The 14,953-nt window shown below is 47.2% G+C and overlaps 1 protein-coding gene across 7 annotated transcripts in view; it reads left to right on the forward strand.

Annotated features, from left to right (window-relative positions):
* Nucleotides 1–353: 353 nt before the first annotated feature.
* The window catches only part of ZNF608 (zinc finger protein 608), a 99,420-nt gene continuing 84,820 nt past the window's right edge, over nt 354–14,953 (forward strand). For 3 of the 7 annotated variants that reach the window (XM_046905718.1, XM_040656021.2, XM_046905719.1), the window contains exons 1-2: nt 844–913; nt 3,375–4,425. In XM_046905718.1, coding sequence (XP_046761674.1) covers nt 3,535–4,425 — 891 coding nt within the window. In that variant the 5' untranslated portion in view covers nt 844–913; nt 3,375–3,534. Of the gene's footprint in view, nt 655–843; nt 914–1,705; nt 2,410–2,915; nt 3,267–3,374; nt 4,426–4,814; nt 5,038–14,953 lie in introns of those variants that run through there. The other 4 variants (XM_040656019.2, XM_015280812.4, XM_015280813.4 and 1 more) reach the window with 4 other exon arrangements.

A 14,953-nucleotide genomic window follows, 5' to 3' on the forward strand; every position in this document is an offset into this window, starting at 1 on the left:
CACAGCGGCGCTCCACCTTGGTTTTTCTGTCTTCCCCCCTCCGCTCTATGCTTTTTAAGCTTTCAGTGATACGGGAGGTAGTTGCAACGAGGAGAGGGGTTTGTATCCGGCCGGCTGCGGCCGGCGGTCACGCGGCACGGCCCGAAGGCTGCGGGGCTGCGCGCACAGCCCGCGTGTGCCCCGCGCGTCCGCGCGTCCCGCGTGTGTGCGCCTCGCTGCCTCCCAGCCCGCCGGCAGGCAGGAGGAGCGGCGGCCAATGGGAAGGCCCGATTTCATAAAAGCCGGGTTCCCATTGGCCGGGAGGGAAGGGGCATTCTGAACAAAGAAAAGTCCCTTTCAGGTACCGCTCCGGTCCCACTCCCCCTCCGCGGCCGCCGCGGGGGCACGCCGGGCCCGTGCGTGTGTGTGCGCGCGTGCGTGCGGGGGGCGGCCGGGCCTCCCCGCGCTTTTGTTTTTAATTTTCCTTTTTAGAAAGAAAGGAAGGTTCATGGTATCTGGTGCTCTCTTCTTCCCAACACAATAAATCTGTTGAAGACATTAGGTTTTTTTTTTTTTTTCGTTTTTTTTTTTTTTTTCCAAAAATAAAAAGCGGCTGCAACAAACACACACCCAATGCAGTTAGAAGGAACAGGCCACCTCCATCCAATACAGACCGTAAGTACGGTTGCGTGGTGTGTCTGTAGCACGAAGAGGGGGTGATTTTTTTTAATCTTTTTTTTTTTTTTTTTTTTTTTTTTTCCTGCCAAAGGGTAGCGTTGGGAGCCGCAGTGAGCAAGGCGGCCGGTGCGAGCAACGAGCGGCCCCGGGCACGGCGAGCACGAGGGCAGCCGCGCGGCCGCGCACGTAGTCCGACGGCGCGCCGCCCGGGGGTGCCGCGGGGCAGCGCCCGCACAGCTCGGCACCGCGGTGCCAGGTGCGTCGCGAACACGCGGCCGGGCGGGAGCGGGGCGGGCGGGGAGTGGGGGGGGGGGGGGGGGGGGGGGGGGAAGGGGGGTGGGGGGCGAGCGGGGCCGCCGCACGGCCCGTCACCCTGCGCGGCTCCGCGGGACGGGCGGCCCGCAGGACCCCGCCACCCATCTTTGCCGCGGCGCAGCCAATGGCGCCCGGCGGGGTCACGTGAGGCGCGCGGTAACGGAACCGCAGCGCCGCGGGGGTTGGCGGCGCTGCCTCGCGGCCCGCCCCGCCCCCCGCCGCCGCCGCCGCCGCCGCCGCCGCTGCCGCTGCCGCCGCTGGCTCATTAGGCGCTCGGCTTCCCCCCGCCGCTAATTAACAACGCCGCGCTGTGGCTCCGCTCCGCGCCGTCCGGCGAAGCGGGGGAGGGGCCGCGCGCCGGGCTACAAGGAGGGGGGAGCGGCCTGTCCTGAAAAAAGGTCGCCGGCTGCGTCTCGCCGGGCTCCAATTACCGCAGCGCGCTGCTGAGCGCCGCTGTCGGTACGCCGCTGCCGGGGGCGCGCGGCTCGGGCTGCCACCCCCCACCCCCCTCACGGTATCAGCGCGGCGCTCCCCGCCCCGCCCCCGCGCCCCCTCAAGTTACTCGAAGAAATCAGATCTGTCAGGACGGGCGAAAAAAATGCCACTTCCCAGCGAGCGGGCGGAATCCAGCCCGGATTTTCAGTCCTTTCTTCTCCTTTTCTCCCTTCCTCCCTTTCACTAATTTACCCGATGTTAGCACATTCTGCCGGTAACACCCGGCCGCCTGTGGGCTGTCGCACGGGATCGTTACTCACTGCTCAGGCGGGCTCCGGGCGCGGGGCTGAAGATGGAGTGGGAAGTTGGGGATAACATTTTTCTTTTATTTTTTTAAATTACTGTGACTATTCTTACGGTTCCGTGCTTACTCAGGAAAGCAAAAAAAAAAAAAAAAAAAAAAAAAAACCAAACAGGCGCGCAAAAAACAAAAAACAAACAGAAAAACAAAAAAAAAGCAAAACAACAACAACAACAAAAACCCAACAAAACAACAACAACAACAAAAAAAGAGCAAACAACAACAACAACCAAACAACAACAACAAACCAACCCGATGCTCCAGTTCTAACCGTGACCGCTGCCTACCGGCATGCAGAGCTGTGAGTGAGGAGCAGCATCTTCTTTTTTTTTTGTTTGTTCGTGGTTTTTTTGTTTTTTTGGGGCTTTTTTTTTCTTTTTTTGGTCGTTTTTTTTTTTTAATCATTTTTGTAAGCGAGGAGGAAAAAAAAAAAAAAAAAAACCAAACAAACCTAAAAAGGACCTCTGATCCGAGTGCCAAAGTAGGGGAGATGTGTCAGTGACCGGGCTGCGATGGTACTTGCTGCCTACTGCGTGATCGCTTGCTCTCTAAGTAAAATGAGACACAGAGCTGTTGCTGAGACGAGCGGGAACAGCACTTTGATTTGCTGGTTTAATTAAAAGTATGATAAAGGACTGAAGGTAAGCATTCTGCATCTCTATGTATAAATGTTTCGATAAGCGGCTGTGAAAAGGGAGAGATCCCTTTAAAAATCGTTTTAACTGAGCTTTGTCAAACACACACTCATTTGCGGTCACTGAGGCCACCTTGGTGCAGATCACTTAAAGTGTATGTCTTAATCAGTTTCCTGTACAGTCAGTAATACTGTATTTAACAGACCTGACGATCGTGTGGCCGCTAGAACTGCTTGCAGGACTGTAATCTTGAGCTGATGTTTTTTAAGAAAGATCTTTTCTCTTTTCTTTCTCCTTCTTTCTTTTTTTTTTTCTTTTTCTTTCTTTTTTTTTTAACCATGGGTTTTGATATCTTTCACTTGTGCTTACGGGTTGTTTGCTTTTAATAGGAACCGCGTTGTGCTAAGGAAAATCAGGTTTCTCCCTTCCCTCGACCTCCTCCTCCTCCCCGCCCCCCCCCCCCCCCCCCCCCCCCCTCCAAGTACAAAAGGGGTAAAAGATAATACAGAAATAACACAAAACTTCAAGGGTCTGGTTTAAAGCCACAAAATCCATGGAATGCGGTGAAGAGCGAGCCTGTGTACTTCCTTTTCTGCCTCTGGTGCCTAGGTGGTGGTCCTGGGGTTAAATTACAACATGTGCTCCCACAGCTAGGCACCAGCTCTGCGACTGCGTTTCCTGAGCTTTGTGGATTTAAATCACCTAGTTAATGGATTTCTTTTCTCTTCCCTTTTTTTTCTTTGCTTTTCCTGGATGTGGCTTTTGAGGATGTGGGGAGACGAGTAGGTTAAGGATGCTCACTGTAAAAGCGTGACAGCTGTTGCCTCTGGTTTAACGAACTTGAGGGGGAAGAAAAAAGAAATGTGGGTAGCGAATTATTTCGGTCCCCCTGCCCCGGCCTTTTTTTACTAGCTGCATTATATTCTGGTAAGACCCAGATAAGACATGTTTGACTTTTCCTCTCCTCACAGGAAAAAGTGGATGTGGACCGCAGGTTACGAACCCAGACACACCTGGAAAAGGAGGACGAGAAGAATTAAGTCTAGGAAAGCCCAGCGGAGATAAACGAATGTCCCCACACCTCCAAAGGAAAGTTCATCCAATTTTTACTCTAGAGCTCTCATCTTCAGGATGTCATTGAACACTTCCAGTACAGGAAAAGGTGTGGATCCAAACGCGGTTGACACTTACGACAGTGGCGATGATTGGGAAATCGGTGTTGGGAATTTAATAATCGATCTGGACGCCGATTTGGAGAAGGACAGACAGAAATTTGAGATGAATAATTCTACCAGTACCACCAGCAGCAGCAGCACCAGCTCCAAGGATTGTGGGGCTCTGGCTTCCAGTGGGGCTAATACTACCTCAGCCTTAGCTGATGGCCTAAAATTTGCTTCTGTTCAGCCCTCCGCTCCCCAGGGGAATTCCTCTCACAAAGAGACTAGTAAATCAAAAGTGAAAAGGAGTAAAACTTCTAAGGATGCTAATAAATCTCTGCCTTCTGCTGCCTTGTATGGGATTCCTGAGATCAGCAGTGCTGGCAAGAGGCAGGAAGTCCAAGGGCGCCCTGGAGAGGCAACTGGCATGAATTCAGCACTGGGTCAAAGCGCGAGCGGTAACCCAAACGGCAATAATAACAGCACCAGCAGCACCACCGCCATTGCCTCTTGTGGGAAAAACAAGGAGGAAAAACCATGTAAAAACCAGGGCAGCCGAGGCGCCAAGCGGGATAAGGATGCGGGGAAGTCCCGGAAGGACAAGCAGCACGACCTGCAGCTGGGCCCCCCCAGCGGCCCCGGGGGCGGCGGCGGTGGCCAGGGCCCCCCCGGGCACCTCTATGGCTACGGGTCCAAGGGCGGCGGGGGGAGCGGCAGCCCCTTCCACTGCACCGCCGCCGCAGCCGCCGGGGAAGTTAGCAAAGGCGCCCCGGATTCAGGGTTAATGGGGAACTCTATTTTGGTAAAAAAGGAAGAGGAGGAGGAAGAGAGCCACAGGAGAGTCAAGAAATTGAAGACAGAAAAGGTAGGACAAAACCCCTCTCCTCTGCATCCCCTTGTCTGTGGCGGACTGCTTCGTGTCACACCTCTGTCCTCCCCCCCCGCCACCGACGGCGAGGTGCCCCGCAGCCCGTCCCGCTCCCGGCGGCACCCGCCTGCCCCGCACCCCGCGCAGCGCCCGGCACGCAGCGCCAGTGTCGGGCTGCGGGTGTGCGCGGGCCGTCCCGCAGCGCCGCCGGGAGGCGTCGGCGGGGACGCGGGCTCCTTCCGTGGGGGCGAGGGGCGCCGACGGCACGGCGTGCGCGGCGCGACGGGCTCCGACGTGCGGGGCGTGCGGCGGCGGGCGGGGCCTCCGAGCCTCCCGAGGGCGGGGGGTTGGGGGAGGGGAGGGGGGCGCGGAGCTCTGCAATTCCTGCGGGTCGGACCGCCGGTGTGCCGAGCGGTGACATGCAGGAGGGGCGCCGAGCCGAGGCGTGCGCTTTCCTTCCCCGCGTCGGCGTAGCGGAGGGTGCTTCCCCGACGAATGCCCGCCGTCGCGCTCTGGGGGAGGGCGGGCGCGGTGCCGGCATCCTGCCCTGCCCGCGCATTGAGGGCTCGGGCCCGCGGCTGCCGGCGGGGTGCCCGAGGCACCGGCAAGGTGAGCGGTGCCGGGTGGCCCGGAGCGCTCTGCTGGTACCGCGTCGTCTGCTCGTGCTGCTCCCCGAGCAGCGCCGCTGGGAAAACGCGCTGACGGAGCGTCCTGCGGGTGTCGGCAGGGCCGAGGTCTCGGGGAAGAAGCCACCTTTCCTTAGGGCCCGTCTGTGCTGCTCTCTTGTTTCGGAGGTGTTGAAGGTTTTGTAACGTCCAAGTCGACTTTTCCAGGATTGGATTTGCGCGTTTGTGACATGAGCTATCAGTAAAAATCCGAAAGTATTTTTCGAGGGCTTGCATTCAAGGCAGGAAGTAACATGAATTTCTCATTGTGTGCGTGTTATTGCTTTTAATGTAGCGTATCTACGGATGAATTTGAATGAGCCTTTGTGACCTTGTCTAAACGCGGACGAGAAAGGAGACAAACGGGTGTAATTCATGCGTATAGGTTTGCACTTTTATTTATGGAGGTACTGTTCACTGTGAAAAGGTGTCACAAAGTCTCCCGCTCCCTCTATTAACTTAGTACAGTAGGCATTTGCTTTTGTTGCCAATGGTCTTCAAATTGCAGCTCTCTAATCTGTTTTAACTATCTAGATAAATTGCCCTAATCCAGTCCTCACAATGGCTGTGGTTAAGGAGTCAGAGCCGTTTGATTGGATTCAGTGGCTGCCTGGAATGTGGGAGGTACTGCCCTTTTGCAACCCCCTTAGCCTTTTAATCTTCCAGCCAAATGTTCACATTCAACAATTTTGTTTAGCTGGCAATCTGAACATTGCAGTATCTCAAAGGCTGCTGTCATGGCAACGGAGATTAGAGAGCGGTGTGGTTTCTCCCGTTTTTGTGTTCTTTTTCGCGCTCGGGTCACACGGGGGACCGCACGAGGGATACACAAACGTGCGGGACGCCTCGCAGCGCTCCGCGCTGTTCGTCGTTATGGGCTTTTTGTTTCTGATCTCGCTTTGGCTGGAGCTGGGTATGCATCGCTTGCACAAAGCACCTTGTATCTGGAGATATGCAGTTCTCAAGCCTGCGTGTTAAAAACCAGTTTCCATTTACCGCCGTGTTGTGAAAGGCACGTCTCATGAATTTGGATGTGTCCTACGAGGCAGACAGGAGTTAATGCCCGCTGAGTCACAATCCAAAGGTTTTTGTATGTGGCCTGAAAGACAATCCTGCATTTGTTTACTATTTGTGAAAAGCTTGGAGCGGATTCCCAGGAGTTGTAGTCACTGTTTAGCTTTCACAGCGTGCTTCAGTGTCTATTTTTGGTCTATTTATTCTGTTTCCTTGCTGCGGAAAGCCGTGTAAAACATGATAAATTGATCTTAGGAAGCCTAATTAAATCAGTGACTGTGTTCTGCTGGCTTTTTTTTTTTTTTTTTTTTTAATGCAGAAACCGCAAGTATGTTGTAAAAGTTGCCACTCCCCTGGTATGTGGATAAAGTCAAAGCATGCTGTAATTCTCAGATGTTTGAGCTATATTGGTGCAGCCCATTCTGTGGTTAAGCCACCGGTGACATGTCTGAATAAGTAGCTTTGACAGGTAGGCTAACCAGTCCTCAGGTTCTTGGTGTGAAAACCTGTCTCCATTTTCCACCCCTTATCCGTGCTCTGCCATTTTTAGCACAGTCGCTGTCTGTCAGCAAGAACAGATCTTCCTCTTTTTAGCTGCGTTTGGGTGTTCCTAACAGCAGATACGTTGTTTATCTACAGCCGTTTACTTTGTGTGCATTAGGAGAAGATGAGGGTCTGCAGCAGTCACAGTTTAACTGAGATACGGGAGAGTTGTATTCAGTGTGTAGAGATCCATGTGCTTAGATTAAGATAATACAGAAAATCTGGAGCTGTGGCCCGAGGTGCTGAGCTGCAGCTTGTAATTGAGTGCTTGGTGACACTCGGGAGCGAATGTCCCTCTTGTATTGGCATATTGCTTCTCCTTTGGCTGTTTAAAGGAGGTGAACGCGTTGGCTGGCGTTGCCTGTTCTTCCTTGGCGTCTCGTGGCAGGACTGAGGGTAAGCCATGCTTCATCGGGCGGCCTTGTGATTTGTGCCCGCTGATGTAAATCATTTAAGTACACGCTTTGATTAATGATGTGACAGAGATATGCTTTTCATGTACTGTCCCGTCTGGCCTTGGATGTAGCTTATTCACTGTGAAATAAAAGGGCAAGCGGGTCACCCGCTTCAATTAAAGAACAAAGTCTATTGTTGTTTGACAGCAAACTGTTTTGAAAGCTGCGCTGGGGATCTGGCTGCTGCGGAGCAATAAGGCCGGGCGCCTGCAGCGGTGCGGCTGGGGCCTGCTGGGCCTGCTGGGCCTGGCAGGCCGGGTGCGGGGCTGGAGGCAGCACTGGGAGCCCGCAGCCTGGCGGGGAGCTGCTGGGAAAGCGCCTCTCTTCAGCATCGGTAATTTTACAGTTTTAATAACTTCGTAAATACCCAGTAAAAGGGAAGGGATTGATTATCCAGATGTCACGAGGTTAACCGTGTTCTCCGCGTTCAAGGGGCTTGCTGCGAGACTGTTTTAATTATGGCTATATAAAGACTTGTTTTTCCAAAGTAGCGTTTTATAGTCCAATAAATGAAATGTATGTTAAAAGTGCTAAGCAAAGTCTCCTGTAACCACAGAGGTGTTCAATAACCAGATTCAAGGAACGTGGAAAGTACCATCTGTTCCTAGTTTCCAGCCTAAAAACAGGAACCGAATGGTTGACATTTTCTCATATTTTTTGAGACTCTTTTCTTTATTATTATTATTATTATTATTATTTTAAAAAGTTCACCTGGCGCTTTATAGAAGCTCTGTGAGGTGCAGTAATACAGGAGAGGCTGTGAAAACACGTGTTCGTACAGACAGTTAACCGGTTCTGCTTTCATGTAAAGAGATTTCCAGAAGCTCAGTCACTGAAGAATTCATAATAGGGAATCACCTCCTGCAGGCAAACACAATAAGGGTCAGATCTTCAAAGGTCTCGCTGTTTGGCTGGAGCCTGAACGGTGCTGTTTTTCCCGAAGAAGTAAGAGGAAGGATATGTAATAATAATAAAAAGATGGCTCTCAAAAGACAACTTTAGCAAGCTGTTATCAGCTAACTAATTATGCGTGATAAAGCCATTGACAAAAGTTTTCCATGCACAGACTAGAGCTGTTGATTGCAGGAAAACTACTCTTTTAAAGATAACTGGAGCCGCGTTGTGTTGTTTGGTGATACGATTTCTGGCTGCAGCTTAAACACTGGATAGAGCACCATCCAGCCTTTGTTTGGCCCTTTGACTGAAGCTAATAACCGGTCTTGTGCCACCCATGATAAAGAACGTTATCTGTGCTTGCTCCGACAGGAGGCAGGCAGGTCAGTGGTGGGCTGTGGGCACTCCTGTGCAGTGCAGGCCAGATCCCAGGCTTCAGTCTGCAGCGTGCTGTGCCTTTCTACAAGGGCTTGGTCTCTGGGACGTTTCTTGATGATACCGTGAATCAGAAGTCTGAAGGGCACAGGTTTCCTTGCATGCTGAAACTCATGTGGTGGGTGCATAAGAAGCAGTGGCAGTGTTTTTCAGAAGTCCTGGCTGCTTATGCACCTCCCTTATAGACTGCTGAAGATGCCCAGAAGATCCATTATCATGCTCAGCTCTGGCATGCCCAGTGCTGGCTGGTTGTGCTTTCTGACCTTGCCGCGCTCTACATGCTGAGTCACCAGACCTCAGGACACCCGGGCATGTCCTGAGGACTCTGTTGGCTGCCTGGGCTGCTCCAAGGCTGAGAGATGAGCTGCCTGCTAGGTAGGTTAGCACCCATGGGATGAACAGGGGAGCAGTGGATGGAGACACCACTGAAATGGTGCCAGCTGCAATGCTAACACCCTTTTCTCCCTTCCAAACTACCAGCATTCAGGATTGCATGTGTTCCAAAACCACACATGAGGCTAGAGGCTATGAAACAGGGTCTGTGCAGCAGTAGGTCAGAATGACCTTCCTGAGCAGAGGGTGCATGGTATCTGAGCATGTTTTACAAGCTTTGTCAGGAGGGTGTTTCTGGGAACACCATTGTTTCTTTGTTGTCAGAACTACTACTTTTGCCTGTGTTTTTGATAAATTCCCTATTGTGGGTTTCCATCACACACTTTTGGAGACAGATTGTCTCACTTAGCTTGGTGTTGTAGTTGCTGGATGTTCTGTGTTTCTCAGAATGCTCTGTTTTTGAATTGTCTGTCAGCTGTGTGTGGCAGATTTATCCTAGGGTACATGAGTAGGACTGCAGACTGAACCATGTCTTAGTCTGCCTTGCTCTGAGCTTCATACAGGGCGTCAACAACCAGGTTATTCACTCGATGTGGTTGACACGATGCCGACTTCATGTTGTTCTTACAAGGCGTTCTAACACACATTAGGTATGTCACTGCATTTCCTGAAAGGATGGAAAGCTTATCTGACTTCTCAGTTATGTTTTATTGCCTGCAACAGGGATACGTCCTCTCATGGGCCCTTGGGTGGTGGTCATATCCATGCATGCAGTGACTTCAGTTGCTGGGATGGCCATGGTTTTGCAAAACCCTTATGTTTCTCTGGTTAAACTTACATATCAAGGTGTTATTTTTATTTCCTAATCACAGGGAAAATGCCCATTAAAAAAAAAATATATATATATTTATATATATATATATTTTTTTTGGTCTGCACATAACGTTCCCTGTTGGGTGAAAGACAGTATAATGGTGGTCTTTGGAAATTTCTGAGTATGATGTAATGGCAAAATATAAATAGCTCTTTAAAATTTACAGAGCTTATTTATGTTTCTTTTTTCCTTCAATCTGGCGAACTTTTTCCCTTGTCACACCAGCATGTTTCTGCTCCAGCACTTCTGTGCCGCAGTGCTTAACTGAGAAGTGTAGCAGTACGAGCTTTCACTTTTTAATTTGCTTAAAAATATGCTCAAAATAAGATAATAAAGGTAAAGATTATACCTGGCTTTTGTATAGAACTTGAGGAGTTTTCTTAATGTGAGATCTTAAATTGCAGAATTTTTTATTTTTATTTTTTATTATGCTCATAAATTAAAACCACAGCTTACTGTGGGCTGTACGTAGCCATTTGGGCAAATGTGAAGTTTAGACTATGACTTTGAATTGTGTTGTAGCCAGGGTTTCAATAAGCATTCCCTGTTGCATTTCGTCTTAATTCTGACAAAACGGTCCTGGCAATTGGAACAAAAACATCTGGATGAAAGGCTGTGAAACTATTCAGAGTGACTTGGCTGACAAGGAAGTTCTTTGTGATGTTTTTCATCTTTTTGAGAAAGCAAAAAGAAAATTCAAGGAAGTAGAAATAGTTTCTTCTTTGACCTTGCGCACGTGTACACAGATGCATTCTCTGTGCTTATAAACGGGACTCTTTGGATAATAAAATCTGAAGGAGTAGGGTAAGCTGCAGGGAATGAGATAGGATTGAGGACTGCATAGTATGTTGTACTTCTGCTTGAAGTGTTTGATTACCGAGAAGGGTTTGATATGTCAATTTTTCTAGTGGGCTAGCACGTACTGATAGATCTTGGCTTCTCTACCATCTCTCCATAGTGTCCAGTGAGGCTGTTCTGAGCAAACTCATCGAGAATTTATATTTGAAGTTCTTTATATTTTTTTCCTAGTAAATTTTAGAGTCAAGAAGCAGAGTGTTGAGTTGTGTCCTTCGCGATAAACCTTCCTCAACCATTATGACTTAATAGTCTTTAGAAATAATGAGCGCTGAAAACCTGGCTCTCCCATCTTCCTTCTCCAGTTTTTGATTTGTCCTAGCCTAAATCTTATTCCCGGGCACAAACCCAGCTTTGCTGAGGTGATTCAGTCTCCCGAGAATCTCTGCTGTCAAATAATAACATAAGAAAAATGTGCCCGTGGGGATATTTGAAGCATATGCCAATAGTTGTGTGCGAATGTAATTTATTGCAGTCAGAAGAGGGAACTAAAATCTATTGATTGTGGTTACTTGTTGTTTTCAGAACACTGATATTCTGGTTGTTGAATTGTCTTGTCATGTTAACCAGCAAGCAGATGGCATTATGCCACAAACACATATTTTACTTCAAGGAACTTTGGAGGTTTTGATATGTTCTTTCCTCCCCTCCCCCCCCCTCTTATTTCCCCTGTGGTTTCTTTTTATTGAAGAGTAACATGAGAAGACCTGGTAGCAATTTTATTGCTTTCCCATAACAGTTTGAAATAATAGCTTGGTCTTTGGTTGCCAGTCAAGTTTCTAGTAGTCAGCTTTTTTGTCATGTGGCAGTGTCGTATAAATAGTATATTTGCAGTTTGTCCTCAGTAACTGGCTCTGCTTTTTATGCTTCAATTAACAATGGAAGACTAAGGTCCAATTGGTTGCACTTACCTACACTCCTCAAATTCACTCTCTGTCATTCTCATTTTGGCAACAGTTGGCATCTCACAGTTTTGGTTTGTTTTTTTCTTTGCATTATCTTTGGAGTTAATCTGGGGGCTCTGTTATATCCACTGCCTATCATGAATTTGCACACTCGAATGCCACTGCCTTCCCTGATGAGTTTTATTGGTCCTGTGTTGAACTGTGGTAGAAATTGGTCTCTGTATTCCCAAAGGTGATCATTAGACAAACACAGGCTTTATGATTTTCACTGCTTCTTTCAACCATTAAGAAGAGTCGAAGGCCAGTTGTAATCTCTGTTCTCACAGCACGCGGGGCCAGACCGAATTATTTTTGGATTTCCTGTTACCTCCTTGGCCTGATTTCTGCAGATGGCTCACGTTAAAAGCAACAATAATGTTTGAATTGGAAGGGTTTGGTCTTCGGGTTTTCATTCTTCGTGGAGAACTGTTTATTTGTGTGTGGTTTGCCACACTACATGGATAGCGCTATCAAATCTGTGCTTTATTATAGGCTTACAGCAGCCGAGTAATGGCAGTAGTTAAATGTCTCGGAGTTTCATGTTCTTGCCAATTCTCTTTTGAAGAAGGGGAATGAAACTAGATCTCTATCTCCACAGCAAAAGGTAATAGTTAGAAGGAAATGAAATTAGAAATAGACCTCATTTCTCAAGTCAACTCTGTTTTGCTGCAAGAAATTTCAAATGTGATTTAGTAAATGTCGAGGGAGCTGTTTGGTTAGCTTACACTGAAGATACAGATCTCATACTCCAGAGGTATGCTGGCTGTATCGAGCATGTTTGATGTGAAGTCTTACCAGTCACTTTTGCCCATGGTTTAATGTTAGGCCGTGTACGTTGAGTTGGTTCCTGGAATTCAAAGGAAATGTTTTGTTGTAATTTGAAAGCAGTTTAAAGATTGTTTTTCCGCACCCAGTGTTACTGAAAATCTTATTCATAGACCACAAGTAAGATGTAGTCTTACATAATCCTTTTAAGGATAGGGCTATATAAACGTATGCATATGTATATAAATAAATACAAACATACTTGTGTGTGTATGTGTGTACATATGTGTGTGAGTATAGGGTGTATGCATACACACATCCGTAAAGAAAAGCTACTTTTTAAATAAAAACAGCAGCTGAGTTTTGGCTGATATTCTTTATTTATGTTTCTTGTCCAGATCCTTTAATAGGCTTTCCTGTGACGTTGCACCAGATGCCATACATCACTGAAGGAGAAAGCTAGCAGCTATTTCCTTTATGGCATTGTTAGATTTTCCTTTACACTTTAATTTTTATACGCTCCTCCAGCGTTTCCTAATTACCTCTTAAAAAGAGTTTTTCCTTTTGCCTCACATGTGTCTGTCTGCAGGTTTCTGTGTTAATGCCCACTTCAAAAATATAAAAACCTGATTTTCTTTCTCTTCTGTTCAGAGCTTAATGCTTTGACTCTTGCTTAACTCAGCTGAGCAGTCATTACATTACGTCTGGGTGAGCCCTGCTTGAGATGAGTCCAGGTTACAAAATGGAGCCCACTATGACCAATTTGATTATTCCTGTAGCAACTTGAGTCACTGCATGATTTGCATTTTATTTTTGCCCACCGCCTGCAATGGTATTCTTTTCATTCTTACTCTTTCCTTCCCCATCACTGTGAAAATAAGAGCTTCATGGCTGTGGGCTGTTATTGCTGAGATATGACTGAGAACTGCATGCAGTACAGTGAAGCACATTCATTTTCAGCTAGTACCCGTTTATTGCCTTGAGCATTGTAAATCTGTCAGCTCTTCACGATGCTTTCACCTCTTTCTTCATTTGCTCCAGCTTCTAGTTTGACAATGTTCCCCTGAGGCAGAATTTTAATCTGCTTCCAATTAGTTGCGAAATGTGACTCAAATTTCCACATTATGGCTGCTGTTTTACTTGCACACACACATCTAGAAACAAATTAATGCTCTTGAATATTTATTTTTGATCCTTAGGATTTATTCTGGGAGGAGAATTTGCCAACTACGCTCAAAGTACCTCTAAGATTCACCTTTTTAACTTAAATTGTAATATGTATTTTAGACTTACAGTGCCTCTTTCTGCTTAATGTTTACAAAACCTTTTCAGCTGATTTGTAATTATTGAAGATGCGTCACATATGGATAAATTCTAAAAATGAGCAATGCTTACAAGTAATGCTAAAAATACCTTGTGATTGCTGTGCCAAATCAGGCACATTTGGCTTTGAGGCTTTGTTGTTTTTTTGTTTTTTTTTTTCCTATTTTTTGCAGAGCTGGCACAACATATTTTATTTTTTATCTTTACTTAGTTTTGCAGGATGAACATATTTATTTGCCACATATTGAAGACCACCTATTATTCACAACTCCAGCAGTGATCGTTATTTGTTGAAAGGGTGGGAGGGGAGTGTCAGAGATCCATTTGGTCATTAGTGGGTCTTCAAAGATACGGCTAATTATGATCTGTTAGCATGCTTCACACGGCAGGTGTCTTCACTAGAGCAAGTGTGTGTTACATGGTATGCCTTTGAAAACCTTACATAAATGGAGATTTTAGGATTCTCGGTAATGTGTGTGCTCTCATTAGTAGTTGCATCAGGAACATGGCCTTTGCTGCTTTTTTCGTTGAGGAAGTGAATTCTTGAGTGCAAAGTTTGAAGATGGCTGTGGAATGGGCTGGAATCTAAACCCTGCTGGGAGTGTAAACTTCAGTCCTCCTTTGGGCAAAGCTGACGTAAAAGGCTCCAGAACAATTCTGCTTGATTACTCTTCTGTCTGGGTGCCTTATATCTGTAACTGCCTATATGGAGAAACGCTGTGTATTCAATTCAAACATACCAGTAGCTAAATTTATAGGTGCAAATCTTTAGTAGAGCTTAGCACTCTGCAGCTTGGCAGATTGATGTCAGCAGCTGTAATAGACTTTAAATAGGCTTGTGGAATTTCATTGGGGGTATATTGCTGAAGTTGATATTGCTAAGTACCTGTCATTTCTAAATGAGATTTGCACCTGTAAATTTAGCTGTTCATTTGTAGTAATTCACTTACCTATATACAGATTCCTTTCAACGTTTCGCTGTCTTTACCTGCTGGCTGCATGAACATCTGAATGAAGTTGAACACTTCTGCATAGTGTCTGTGTCCACGGTTTCTGAGAGAATGTTTTCCATCAAGGACAGAAATGTAAAAGCAAAAGGTAGAGGAAAACAACCTTGATGTTATTCTGTGCTTCCTCGGATCGGAAATGACTTTTAACTCTGTAGTTGAGAAGCCTAGCATGTTATTTATTTCTCTAAGGATTTCACTTCCTCTGATGGACTCCTGTGATTCACAACATAATTTCACGAGAAAACAGTATTTACAAACACTGTGAAATACTGCAGCAGTGTGACCTTTTTTTTTTTTTTTTTTTTTTTTTCCCCCCTCACGTCGTGTTCTTCGAGGTTCATCTCTGCATTCAAGGTGAACTGCAGTTCCTATGATTATCAGCTGTTGAGGAAAGGGTGTGCAGATAATTGAAGCC

The sequence above is a fragment of the Gallus gallus genome, chromosome Z, assembly GCF_016699485.2.
Source record: "Gallus gallus isolate bGalGal1 chromosome Z, bGalGal1.mat.broiler.GRCg7b, whole genome shotgun sequence".
In the NCBI taxonomy this organism is placed as follows: domain Eukaryota; kingdom Metazoa; phylum Chordata; class Aves; order Galliformes; family Phasianidae; genus Gallus; species Gallus gallus.